The 13,661-nt window shown below is 36.7% G+C and overlaps 1 protein-coding gene across 1 annotated transcript; it reads left to right on the top strand.

The window, feature by feature from the left end:
- The first annotated feature begins 3,924 nt into the window (after positions 1-3,924).
- Positions 3,925-13,441, top strand: LOC121808331 (serine/threonine-protein kinase EDR1-like). The gene is made up of 17 exons (XM_042208748.1): positions 3,925-4,181; positions 4,621-4,824; positions 5,388-5,579; positions 5,725-5,984; positions 6,182-6,217; positions 7,040-7,120; positions 7,243-7,332; positions 7,697-7,792; positions 8,172-8,258; positions 8,761-8,854; positions 10,423-10,714; positions 11,282-11,405; positions 11,494-11,513; positions 11,952-12,108; positions 12,693-12,981; positions 13,052-13,124; positions 13,206-13,441. Exons 1-17 carry the CDS (start codon positions 3,927-3,929, stop codon positions 13,286-13,288), a joined length of 2,433 nt encoding a protein of 810 aa, XP_042064682.1. The 5' UTR covers positions 3,925-3,926; the 3' UTR covers positions 13,289-13,441.
- Positions 13,442-13,661: the final 220 nt, after the last annotated feature.

The raw sequence follows: 13,661 nt of genomic DNA, 5'->3' as shown, positions 1-13,661 counted from the left end.
ACCCGTCTTTGTGAAGACAATCAAGCATCTGCTCGGACAAAAGAAGTCATACTTTGCGAGCCGTCAGGAAGAAGCGTGCAAGGATGTGGAGCGGGCATTTGGTGTGCTCCAGAGTCGATGGGCGGTAGTAAAGGGTCCTGCACGGCAGTGGTATATTGCCAACATCGGCGATGTCATGTACGCATGTATCATAATGCACAACATGATTGTCGAAAATGAAGCTGCGGAACTGACTCAGTGGACCAATGAAGATGATACGGGTGCAGGTCCAAATCACGGCGTGGCCACCGCGAATGTGAATATGGGGGTACCTCATGGAGAGGTCGAGCGGATGCGTGCATTTGCCGATATGCGGCAAACAGATGCCCATGTTTAACTTCAGCACGATATTATCGAAGAAGTTTGGACGCGGAGGGGTTGGCGTTGATGTTATTACTTTTTTTTGTTTATTACTATGTAATTTTTTTTTTCAAATCATGTATGTTTTTTTAAATGAAGTTGATAATTTTTCCCGTTCGTAATCGTGTTCAAATTTTATTTCCATAAACGTAAATTGCTTTATTTGTGAATTTGTGATTTTTTTTATTGCGGGAAGTCTTAGTGGGAAGGGCGATGGGAAGGGCGGATTGTGAAGGGGATGTCCTAGTGACGTGGCAGTGGGATGGGAAGTCCTAGTGACGTGGCAGGAGGTGTTTTTGGAAGTCCTAGTGGATGTCCGAATGGGACATCCGTGCATTGGAGATGCTCTTAGTTTAATTAATAAGTCTCTTAAAAGTTGCATGTCTAGATTTCATTGGATACATAACTAAGCCCATAAATACTTTATAAATAGGAGAAAGAAGAATCTAATCACAATATCACCAATAAGCATAATTTTTTAAAATCCCCTTCTTTCATTTTAAAAAATCATACCCTCACAATATACTGATATTTTCTCCTTTTCACTTTTCAGATTTAGGATTGGTAGTTTACTGCCGACACAATATTCAAATTTTGAGTAACTGGTTTGAAGATCAGAGTTTCTAATCGGAAAGAGTGACAGAAGTAGCAAACTTTCTTCATCTACAAAGTTAAGATTTGCATTAAAAAGTATTTAGTTGATTTATAAGAGCATGTATATGATCCTTTCAGATGTGTTGCGTGTCCGTTTATGTTCTAGAGCAGTTAATTAACATGTAAATTTTTAAAAGTCATCATATAAGATCCTCAAAAATTGAATATCTCCCATATATTCCTAGCAATATCATGCTATCTCTCCAGATTCTAAGTATAAGAGACACTAACGAACTATAAGAACACCTATTACAATAGATGCATCAAAAACTGAAATTTTCTAAAAATTAAACATACATGTAGGAGATGCAATAAAGATATTGGTATGTTTTGCCGTAAATCATTATGAAAATCAACTACTAACCTCGACTGACTCCTAATTTATTAATTACTAGTAGTAATAATTTCTCGATTATATTTTCAAATTTCAATAATTTTGTTATTCAAAATCAAACTTCACCGACGACGACCGATAGCATTGTTTTTAGTTCTAATTTATGATTTCACACCGTAACGACATCATCAAATAAATAACTCTAACCATAAGTTTTCCGTCTGATTAGCATGTCACACCTATATTCAACTTTGGGTCAAACAAACATCTATGCCAAATTAAAAGAGAAAACAGCCTGTGAAAAGGACTGCATAGAAGATTGTGCCTCCCGCATCACCGGTTGTACATTTATGAACACAGGCCCAAAAAGGCCAAAAAAGGAGCGGCCACCATCACTTTCCCATGACTTAGTAATACCGGCAATTAATTTCTCCGAAGAAAATCCGAATACCAAACCCGACCCGAATAGAAAGTTACCGATTTTATTCGGTACAAATAAACGCCCGCCTCCCACCATATAATAACTTCATAGCACTGCTGCTATTAATTTACTCCATGTAATTGTTTTTGCAGCTCATTAATTCCGATTCAAAATTTGATTGCTGGTTCATTTTCGAAATTATTTTTATTTATTTTTTTGTCCCATTCCTTAATTTTTGGAAGTAGGCACGCGTGGAAGAGTTGGTGGATTCAAATGTGAGCTGAGCTCCTGTTGCTAAGATCTGCTGGCGGTGAGCTGTTCGATCACGTGCTCCGCGTGTGGTTGGTGTGTTTTCTGTTTGGATTTGAACGTTTTTTGTCTGCTTGTTATTTGAATTTCTGGAGTTGTTGTCGGTGGATTTGTGTGTGGTTTGAACTGAAGTGGACTGATCGAAGCATTTTTTGAATGCGGTGGGAGGAAGTAAGGATGTGTTACCGATTGTGTTTCTTTTTGGCTTTGGAGACGCGGTGAGCGTGTGATTGGGGATCTAGAAGCTCGACTAGGAACAATTTGTGTTGTCATTTGCGGTGAGTTTTGAAATGGTGCTTGGTCATACAATCTGATGATGCCTAGAAGTTTTGCAATGCGTGGTTATTGCATTTGTTCATTTTGGTTGTCTGCGCTTTTAAATTTGATTGATAGGAGATGATATGGATGGTGTGCAATAGCAATGGGCTGATACATTGGCTTTGTTATGTCATGAATGTGATTGATGGCAGATATTGTGCTGCTGTTTAAACGTGAAATGCGAGTAGGTTGGATAATGAGTTTGGTAGATGCATCATGGACGCTAATGCCAGTAGCCTTGGGAATTTGAGAGTATATTTGGAGAACAATAAGGAAGCTGTGTTTGTGATGGATTCAGTAAAATAGTATATCCCTCGCTCTCAATTGGTTAAAAAATCGTTACAAATTCTGCTAGACTTTTATCTCTTGGAAATATGTTCTTGCTAAACTTGAACGCTCTCACCTTCCCTAAGGTGAATTAGGCCACACTAAGATATTCATGAATTACTTACGAATAATTTCAGGTGCTATGATAGAAATCTAGAATTGAGTGTATAGCATGAGCTGTTGATGTTCTTGTAATTCATTCATGAGTCGTCTTTTAGATATACAAAAGTTTGAAGTTGAAGTTCTATTGGTGTTTTTTCTGATTTTTGTTCAAGCACACCATTTGAACTAGATACCCTACAAATGATGATAACAATTCATATATCTCTTGTTTATTCTTAAATGAATCAGTTGCGAGGTGCATAAATCATAGGTGTAATATGTTTCTATCTACATGTGCTATATGCAATTTTTCCTAGTCAGTAGTCCCCTTCTTTTGGATGATTAACTTACCTAGTCGGTAGCCGTATTGAATGCCTGATGACATTAGAAAATTATGGAGCTTCCTGTACTCGGGATCACTATTCGGTCTCACCACAAGATCTTTTGCCAAAAAATAATTACAAGTATTAGTTTGTTTTGAGACTATCAGACTAACTCCAGTCACACTAAAGCATTGTATAATATTTCTCAATATTGCCCGTGTTATTTTAGGCTTAGCCTTCTATGCAGAGACAGTCATTTGTCAGAGACAGTCTTTTACTAGGTTTCTTTAAATTACGTTGGCTTAACAGATGTGGTATTTGACTACACTTTATTTAAGTGAACTGTGAATCTGATCTATTTATTTATTTTGTGTTCCCATCTTATTTCAAGTTACTCTAGGATATATGTAATGTCTCAGCTATAACACTGGGGTGTTCATTTTTCTTGTTAGGTTATTGCTTACAGTCTTCCCTACTTTGTTTTGTGTAATTTAAGGATGTTTTAATCATTGATTGATTTCTTTCTAAAGTCTTTTTAATCCCTTTTATGTTTTTCCCGGAGGATTTGATCACTAGTTCAGTTACTCTTGTCATTTTTCAGGTTGTATGGCCTAAAAATGTAGGACTTGCAATGGACGTTGAAAAATCAATGAGTTGCAGTCTTTACTGTAACTGTGCATAGTAGTTGTGTTTCTATGGGCTAAAAGTGGTACCAAGATGGTATAGCAGTTGAAAAATTATGGACATGGAGGATATGCGAGATGATAATCAACCTTCAGAGCAGAATTCTCCTATTGGTTCATGGTGGCCTTCAGATTTTGCTGAGAGTTTTGGATCTATATCCTTAGAGTCTAGAAATGAGAATCTAAGGAGAAAAGAATACAATAACAAAGAGAAGTATGACAGATTATCATATAAAAGAGCATCACAAATCCTATGGAGCACAGGAATGCTTTCTGAACCAATTCCAAATGGTTTCTACTCTGCTGTACCAGTGAGCTTTGGAACTCAACTGTTCTTTTCATTTTATTTTTGTCTACTGACTAAAATGAGGTTTTGAACTGTTTTTAAGTATGCTGTTTTGTCAATAGGTCTTAATTAACCTTTTGAGTGTGCAATTGGGATAATGGTCTTATTTTAGCACTCCCTCCATCCTCAAAAAATATACAAGCTTGTAAATGACACGGGTTTTAATGTGCAATCGGTAAAGTAAGAGAGAGATAGAAAAAAGTAAGACAGAGAGGGAAAAGATAGTGGATTGTAGGGTCCATATTATTAGTGGTGTGTAATTGGTTAAAAACTTTCCATATTTAGACTTGGTCTAATTTTGGTGGATGGCCCAAAATGGTAAAACTAATCTATTTTTTGAGGACGGAGGGAGTAGTATTTATTATTTTTGAAGTGATAAGTTGATACGATGTTTTCACTGTCAGGATAAAAAGCTCAAGGAACTATATGAAGATATACCTACGTTGGAGGAGCTTAATGCTTTGGAGCATGAGGGTTTGAGGGCGGATGTTATCCTTGTAGATGCTGAGAAGGATAAGAAGCTTTCTATGCTAAAACAGTTGATTGTAGCTCTGGTTAAGGGTCTAAACTCGAATGCTGCAGCTGTAATAAAGAAAATTGCTGGATTGGTGCGTGCATTTTGGTCAAATTAAAGTTTGATCTTCACTTGTACAACTTTGAAAAGTTTTTTACTTTACACTCTTCTTTTCCCTCAGTAACTTGAGTTATGGTTACAATAATTTTTTCCCACTATACAAACTTCTATTAAAGGATTTGCCTTCAATCCAGTCAGCACCATATTCTTTTCCTGAAATGTCAGTGTGCATCATACTTTTTCTTTCTTATACTTAAGTACTTAACTATAACAACATGGCAGAGATAACGTTTTTCTCCTTTTGAAGATTGTCAACGTCCTGTGTCTGACTTGAGATTTGTAGTCTGTTTCTTAAGAAGATATTACAGGATTTTGTATATATTATATTATGTGTTAGTGCAATGCACATAGTTCACTTCTGTAGGCCTTGACTTGAAGTGTATTATCTAATTCTCTAGAAAACAGGCTGGATAGCATTTTGCATGCTTTATCTTGTTCATGTTCAGCTCATTCCTAATTTCCACTTCATTTTTAATGTTCATCTGTCTCTCTGGACAGTCTTGGTTTGTGATTCTTACATTCAGACTTCCTTTATAGGTATCTGATTTCTACAAGCGGTCAAATTCGGAAATAAGCCCCAAGAAAGCTGTCCAGGAAGAATCCTCACATCTATCTGAAAGTCGAGGTGTGCAACTTCTGGGTCAAATACGGCACGCTTCGTGCAGACCTCGAGCAATATTATTTAAAGTTCTTGCTGATGCTGTAGGACTGGAGAGTAGGCTGGTGGTGGTAAGCTTCATTTTTTTCCTGGACTATTTTACTTGTCTCATTTTGCTAAAGCATTCTTGTTGCATTACCTTTGACTGGGACTTAATGGATTCAGTTAATTTCTTTAAGTATTCTGATCTCATGCCATGTGTGTTTGTCTTGTTAGGGTTTACCCACTGAAGGAACTTCTGAGTGTGTGGACTCCCACAAACATATGTCTGTGTCAGTCGTTTTGAATTCTGTAGAATTGGTGGTTGATTTGATGCGGTTTCCTGGCCAACTGATGCCTCGGTCAACCAAAGCTATCTTTATGTCTCACATATCTGCTGCCGGGGAGAGCGATTCTGCAGAAAATGATTCTTGTGATTCACCAATGGAACCAAACAGCCCCTTGTATGGGGTTTCAGAGCGACTTGATCCTGAAAGGTTAGCATCTAATATCTTTTAACTTGCTCACCTAACTATTCTGTGTGTGATGAAACTTTTTAGAATTTCATATTTTCTTTGATGAGGGGTGATGAATGTTCAGCTGCTTTTACAAGAATGATTTGTCTTATAAATTCAAACATAGTTAAGTTTTTTCTTCAAGGAAAAATAAACTTAGTGAATGTAATTCTTCGCAGCGCTGAGAAAGATGATGGCCTGCTGTATCAACGAAGGCTGGAAGCTATATAACACCGATACGCCACCCTGTTGCCGTATCACGTATCGGATACGTATCCGATACCGATACGCGACGGATACACCGTCGATACGTATCCTGGGCGTATCCGCGAGCTGGGCCGTATTGGGCCGGGAAACCTCAGATTCGATACGTATCCTTCGGCGTATCCGCGAGCTGGGCCGTATTGGGCCTTCATCCTCCTCTATCTGCAAAGATCTGAGGTTCTCCTCTTCGAAATCAACGTCCATCTCTGTCGAAGAACTTCGCAACTTTCAATTTACGAACTTCAATCCGATTTGGGAACAAAATTGACAGTTAATCGGATATGAAGAAGAAGAAGAAGAAGAAGAAGAAGAAGAAGAAGGGGGAGGCGCCGCTATTGCCTCAACTAGGGATTGAAGAAAATTGGAAATGGGAGAATGAATTGGGCAAGAAGTAGTCACGATGGAAAAGGAGTATATTTGGGGCTCATTTTTTGGGCCAATTTATTACTCCATTAACTTTGTCTAATTTTGTAACTATAAATAAATATTTTGATCAATATTATTGGTAATATGGATAAGTATAACCAAAAAATCGATGTGGTGTAATCGACCATAAAAGAAATTGACTTTAGCTTTTAATATTTTGTAATTTTATTATTTTTATTTGTATAATAACATTAGAATATCTATTTTGTAATTTATTATGCACTATTATTATTTATTAAAAAAATAGTTAAAACGTATCCGCGTATCGGGTTGTTTGGGAAAGAGCCGTATCCGCGTATCCGTATCCTTCGGATACTGATACGCGTATCCGTATCCGTGCCGCATAGGCTGGAAGCTTATTCAAATGCAGCAGGGCCTTCATTAAGAAATATGATGCTGCGGTCAAATTCTGTTGATAGAAAACTGAGGTGCTGATTATGACATACCCTTTTTTTTGTCACATGATGTGTGAAACATACTTTGGTTTCATATTACTTCTCCTTCATGGATCAGGATAACTGTTATTATCGGATTCATGTTATTGTTTCAGCTTGTCGCGCAGTGAACCTAACATAGCTGCTACATTTTGGCGAAGGAGTAGGAGAAAGGTCATTGCTGAACAAAGGACTGCAAGTTCAAGGTTTACTCCAAAACCAGGCCTTCTGTTTGATCAATTATGTTGAGCACCACATTATCCTTCTTAAATATGTAGGTGGTTTATAACTAGATATGATCCAGTACAGTGCAGATCTCATTGTAGATTTTCCATGTGGAATTGGTAGTATTACCATCACATGGGCTGTCACATTTAGAATCCGTGAATATAAAACTGGAGCATTGTCTGTATCTGCTAGCATATTCCGTTTTTTTATGTGGATAAAATCATAATCAGGATTGGTTAACTGCTTCCAAGCCAATTCAAGAAGGGTTCATACTAAAAAATTCTTTCTTTCGCTTGTTCCTTGAAACTGTTCTTGCACTTCTTAATGTCCAATGTTTTCCAGCCCAGAGCATCCTTCACTTCGTGCACGTGGTCGTTCCATGCTTAGTGGCGATAACAAATCTTTCAGAGAGTATTCTGTTGATGATGGTACATCCAGGTACACTTGTGTTCTTTATGTTTTTTTTCCCAGGTCAATAATTATCAGTGTGTTTGTTTTCAAAATCCAGTGTGAGTTAACTAAAGACAACTTGGGCTTTTATATGGAAATCTAATAATTTTTGCTACTAAATTATAGCTAATTTTAATGTGAATATCCTGAGGATAGTTAGATTTCTCCTCTGTGAATAACGATATAGATTAATTTATCCTGAGAGTAAATAAATAAATGAAAATTTTGTGCATTGAACCTTTCTGCTCAAATGTTATTTGAGATTGAACAGAATCTGGTAGAACCTTTTTCCCTTATCTGAACACGCTTAAGTGCAACTAACTTTTGTCTGCTCTTCTTGAGTTCGCTAAATCAAAGTTTGCTGCAGGTCAGACGGGGCATCATCACCAGACACACGTCGGCTTAGAAGAAGAAGCATTAGCATGACCCCTGAGATCGGTGACGACATTGTAAGGTTAATATCATCTCTCTTGCAACTAAGATATGACATAGTTTTAGCACACTGGTTCATTATATTATTTTCGACGTGCCCTCTAGTGGATGGTATTTTCTTAGTGGAATTTGATGAAAGTTTGCTTTTCTTAGAGTTATGATCTATATATTAGAATGAAAAGAATAAGCATTCAGTTGTTAAATAAGTTCCCCCCATGTTTTTCTTGTATTGAACTGCAAAATTATGTAGCCAATTGTTGGTATTCCTTCATCACTATTCTAATGGACTTGGCTCCATCTTTGAAGCTACTGCCTCCCCTCTTGGGATATAATTTATTTTCTATCAAAAGCGTATGGTGTAATTGCCTTTGAGAAACTTCAGTCCAACATTGCATGTTGATATCAACTTATAGCTGTTTTTATATGATCTTATAAAGCATGTCCAACTATGGTTCGCATAATTACTGTTCCTGGAATTGTTTACTTGCTATGGCTAAGCTGCTTAACTCTTGTTCGTATGTAAGGGCTGTGAGAGCAATGAATGAATCACTAAAGCAAAATCGTCTTTTAAGAGAACAAGGTGGAAGTGGCTCATCTAATTCAGGTCAACCAGAAGAGGTATGTTTCCTTTAACCTTTGATAACATCATGCTATCTGTTTCTCTCTCTCTGCACTAGTTTGCTACTACTAGTTTTCTTTCCATGCTGACGTGCGACCTTTTCTTATTGCTGACAGCATGATCTCTATACATTTGTGAAGATTGTTTAACTTAGTTTAGTCGATCATCAAGAAGATAGGAGTTATTAGCTACTCTTTCTTTTTTAATACCTTGAGCCACCTCTTTATCAATGTTGAATCGTTGATAAACCTCATTTAGAAACTCAGTATCATACAAGAATGGCTCCTTATGAATAATAGTTACTTTTCCCTTTATATTTTAGGGGTATTGGTCCCTAAAATCATAAACTTTCGCTGAAATTTTATATTTCCTATGAACTTTAAAGTTGGTCGCAAAACTAGAACTTAGGTTTTGTAGTGAATTTCCCACGAAATCAGCTTTTTTCCCAACTCATGGGAAAATCACTACAAGGGATAAGATAAATTCATGATTTTTGAGACCAAATTTTGAGTTCATGGTAAATACCAAAGTAGTCTTATTTAAATTTTATTCTTGATCATTTTTCATACAAAATTTCTTACTATTTTAAACTGTATTCATTTCATATTTAAATTTCTTGTCATGTCAAATGTGTGTAATCAAATATTTTATGAGTTTTACTATAACATTTCAGATTCAAATGATCATATTTATTCCTCTAATTATTATTACTTGCTATGTAATACTCCCCTGTCCTAAATAGACAAACTTGTAAATGGTATGGGTTATAATGTGCAATTGGTAAAGTAAGAGAGAGATGAAAAAAAGTAAGAGAGAGAGAGGGAAAAGGTAGTGGAAATAGTGTTAGTGGATTGTAGGGTCCATATTATTAGTGGTGTGTAATTTTTTAATTTTTTTTTATATTTAGACTTGGATTAATTTTAGGGGACGGCTAAAAATGGTAAAACTAGTCTATTTTTTGAGGACGGAGGGAGTATTTAGTATGTGAAGCGAATAATTTAAAAAGGAGACATAGTAAAGTTAATTGGTCTTTAAATCACAACTTTGGCGTAATTTGGTATTTCCCATTAAGTTAAAATTTGGTCATAAAAATCATGAACATATCCCTTGCTGTAGTGAATTTCCAATAAGTTGAGAAAAAAACTGGTCTCGTGAAAAATTCACTATAAATCCTAAATTGATTTTTTGCGACTAACTTTAAAGTTTGTGGGAAATACTAAATTTCCTCCAAAGTTTGTGATTTTAGTGACCAATACCCCTATATATTATTGTCCAAAGACAATTTTTACATGGATTGGTCAATAAGTTTACATCTTTCAGAGTTGTTGGACAAATAGTTCGAAATTTTATCTTTATTATATGAACAGAATTTCTGTCTTGTTCCAGTCAAACTTTGACAAGTTTCTTTAGTCCCTGTGGTAGGTAACCTGCAATCTGCATTTATTGGCTTCCTTCAAAATGTCAAAAATTTATGAAACCAAAGTTATTCTTACTATTGCAGATTATATGGTGGTTTTCACAATTTCACTTCATTTTCCAATTATTACAATACTTGTGCTGTATCCAGGTTAATGACACTCAACCTGATGACCGTTCCAAATTGTATGATAATAACTCAACTATATATGTCACTCAGGGGCAGCACAGTTCCCAGAAAGCAATGTCATTACCTTCATCTCCACATGAGTTCAGAAGTCAGACCCCAGAACACAGTGGGATTCCCAGGGTAAATGAGGAAATGGTTTCAACATGGAACAGAGTTCTGGACTCACCAATGTTCCAGAATAAACCTCTGCTGCCATATGATGAGTGGAATATTGATTTCTCGGAGTTAACTGTAGGCACTCGCGTTGGAATTGGTTAGCTCTTGTACTTTAATTATTACTCCCTCCGTCCCCCATTTATTGTCCACTTTCATTTTTTCCCATGAATGTTAAGTAGGCCCCACATTCCACTAACTCATTCCACTCATATTTTATTATACAACTAATTATAAAAGTGGGACCCACTTTTCATTAACTTTTTCAACACACTTTTCTTTACATTTCTTAAAATCCGTGCCCACTATAAAGTGGACTAAAAATGAGGGAGGAGGGAGTATTATATTGATATCGCTAAAGATGTGTAAGTGAGATAAGTGAGTGCAACGCCAGGTGGCCAAGGCATTCCTGAATTTTGAAAGATGGAAAGATGCCTACTATTTTGAGGTTTTTTGAAAATGAAAAATTTGTCCCATGCGAGATTTGAATTACTTCGAAATTAGAAATGGAGATATTTTGGCCATATTGTAACTGCTCTTCTATGTTTGTGAGTTTAAATACTCCGTTCGAGTATATTATAATGCTGCCATCTACGTGTCTAATTCAGTTATAGCTTACAACTGATATTCCATGTTGACATGCCTTATGTTATACTATTATGGTCAGGGTTCTTTGGAGAGGTTTTTCGTGGAGTTTGGAATGGTACTGAAGTTGCTATCAAAGTGTTTTTAGAGCAAGATCTCACTGCTGAAAACATGGAGGATTTCTGCAATGAGATATCCATACTCAGGTGCAGCCATTTTTTTGCTCTAGTGGCTGGTTTTCTTCTGTTATGTCTTTCTAATGTTGAAACTTTTGTATCATCTTTTTTCTTGCAGTCGCCTTCGGCACCCAAACGGTACTTTTCTGGACCCGCTTTGTAAAAATTATGAACTTCTGTTTATTCATATTGTCTTTGAAAAGTAGTAAGTACATATTTCATATTACATTTGAAAAGTAGTAAGTACTTATTTCAATCATATCCATGTTTACTAGGGAGTTGAGATTCGTTTGCAACTTAGTATCAAACCTGAAATCTTTCTTTTGTGAGTTCAATTCGGTTGTCATCCGTGATCAAAGCCTCCTAATCAATCATATCTGAATTGAAATATATATCATACGTATAAAATGTGAGGATTTATTGTTATACGTGTTTGCTGTGGGACAGAGTTAGGGGTATTGATCTCTTGATGTGAACTTAGCACATATTCAAACTCAGTATATGTGAATAAGTAACGAGAGATATAAGTAGCTATACATATTGAGATCTAACATTGACTTCATGCTTTTCCTGCAGTAATCCTATTTCTTGGTGCCTGCACGAGACCTCCACGGTTATCGATGGTTACTGAGTACATGGAAATGGGGTCATTATATTATTTGATTCATTTAAGCGGTCAGAAAAAGAAACTGAGTTGGCGGAGGAGAATCAAGATGCTACGTGACATATGCAGGTTGGTAAACTTTTTTCTGGTTCATTTTTTTTCGCGCATTTATTGTTTTCCCTCAATCAAAACTTTAACTGCTATTATTATTTGAATTTTGTGTAAACTAAAATCAACCACTTATAATAATCTGAGGAGCATCATATCTTAACCCTCCTAGTGGAGACAGGAGATAGTAATAAATGACATCTTAAAATTCAAATTGGATAAATTTTTACTTTCAACTTGATGAATATGATGGTTTGATTTTATCAATATTGTCAGACTCAGTGGCCAGAATTTTCAGTTGCTATGAATTCTAACTAACATAAGACACTTTAGTTTCGCTCAGCTGATCATTTCCGAGAAACAGTTAAGATGCTACTCCCTCCATCCCTGAGACAGCTTCTTTTAAGCACTTGTTTTGGGAAAATGCTAATTTAATAGTTAAAGTGGAAAGAGAGTAGAGTAAGAGAGAATGTCTCTCTCCACTTTAACTATTAAATCATTTCCCAAAACGAATGTTTAAAAGAAGCACCTTGCTTATTGTGGGTGGAGGGAGTATTTCTTTTTCCCGTAATTATTAACTTTTTCTCCTGCTGTTGGCTATCAAGAGGGCTGATGTGCTTACACCGCATGAAGATTATCCACCGCGATATCAAAAGTGCAAACTGCCTTGTGAACAAACATTGGACAGTTAAGATCTGCGACTTTGGACTCTCAAGAATCTTTCTTGAAGTACCTGTTAAGGACTCCTCGTCAGCTGGCACACCAGAATGGATGGCTCCCGAGCTTATTCGAAACGAGCCCTTCTCAGAGAAATGTGACATTTTCAGTCTCGGTGTTATAATGTGGGAGCTCTGCACTCTAAATAAACCCTGGGAGGGGACTCCACCTGAGCGGGTAGGCCTGACTATTTCAGATTCATATTGCATACAGCTTCTCCATCTTCATCAATTCCCGTATTGTATAGGTTGTCTACACCGTTGCAAATGAGGGAGCACGTTTGGAGATACCTGAAGGGCCATTGGGCAGTTTGATTGCAGGTAGACAATCAGCATTGTTCGGTTTTGTGTTGAGACAATTTACACATGTTACCAATTGCCTTATAAGTTCATTTACTGCAGATTGTTGGGCAGAACCCCACGAGCGACCAAGTTGCGAAGAAATTCTCAACCGTTTGCTCGATTGCGAGTTAGCGCTTTGCTAACTCGACGCGTTTGTTGTACAGAAAGAGAAACCATCATTGTTGAGGTTTTCCATATTCTTCGGCTCTATTTTTCTAACTTTAGTGTGGATTTTTTCATGTGATTGTCTTCGCCTTCGGTTTTTTAATGGAAACATGATGATTATGTTTATGCAATTGAATGGTGAAATTTTCCACTCAGGCTGGCCCTAATTTAAGCTGTCAGATGCAGACGCAAATTGTGCTCAGAACTGTAATTTTTTCTCTTTTCTCTGGAGGGGGAAATAGAACAATATATTTCGTGTCTATGTTTACAAATTTGGATGTCTATAAGAGCATCCATTATAGGAGCGGCGCGCCGGCCGCCCCGGAACCGCAGCCGCCGCGGCTAACTATA

Source organism: Salvia splendens, chromosome 6 (assembly GCF_004379255.2).
Source record: "Salvia splendens isolate huo1 chromosome 6, SspV2, whole genome shotgun sequence".
Taxonomy (NCBI): Eukaryota; Viridiplantae; Streptophyta; class Magnoliopsida; order Lamiales; family Lamiaceae; genus Salvia; species Salvia splendens.
Note: the sequence above shows the minus strand (reverse complement) of the source record. Positions and strands in the feature narration are given on the sequence as shown.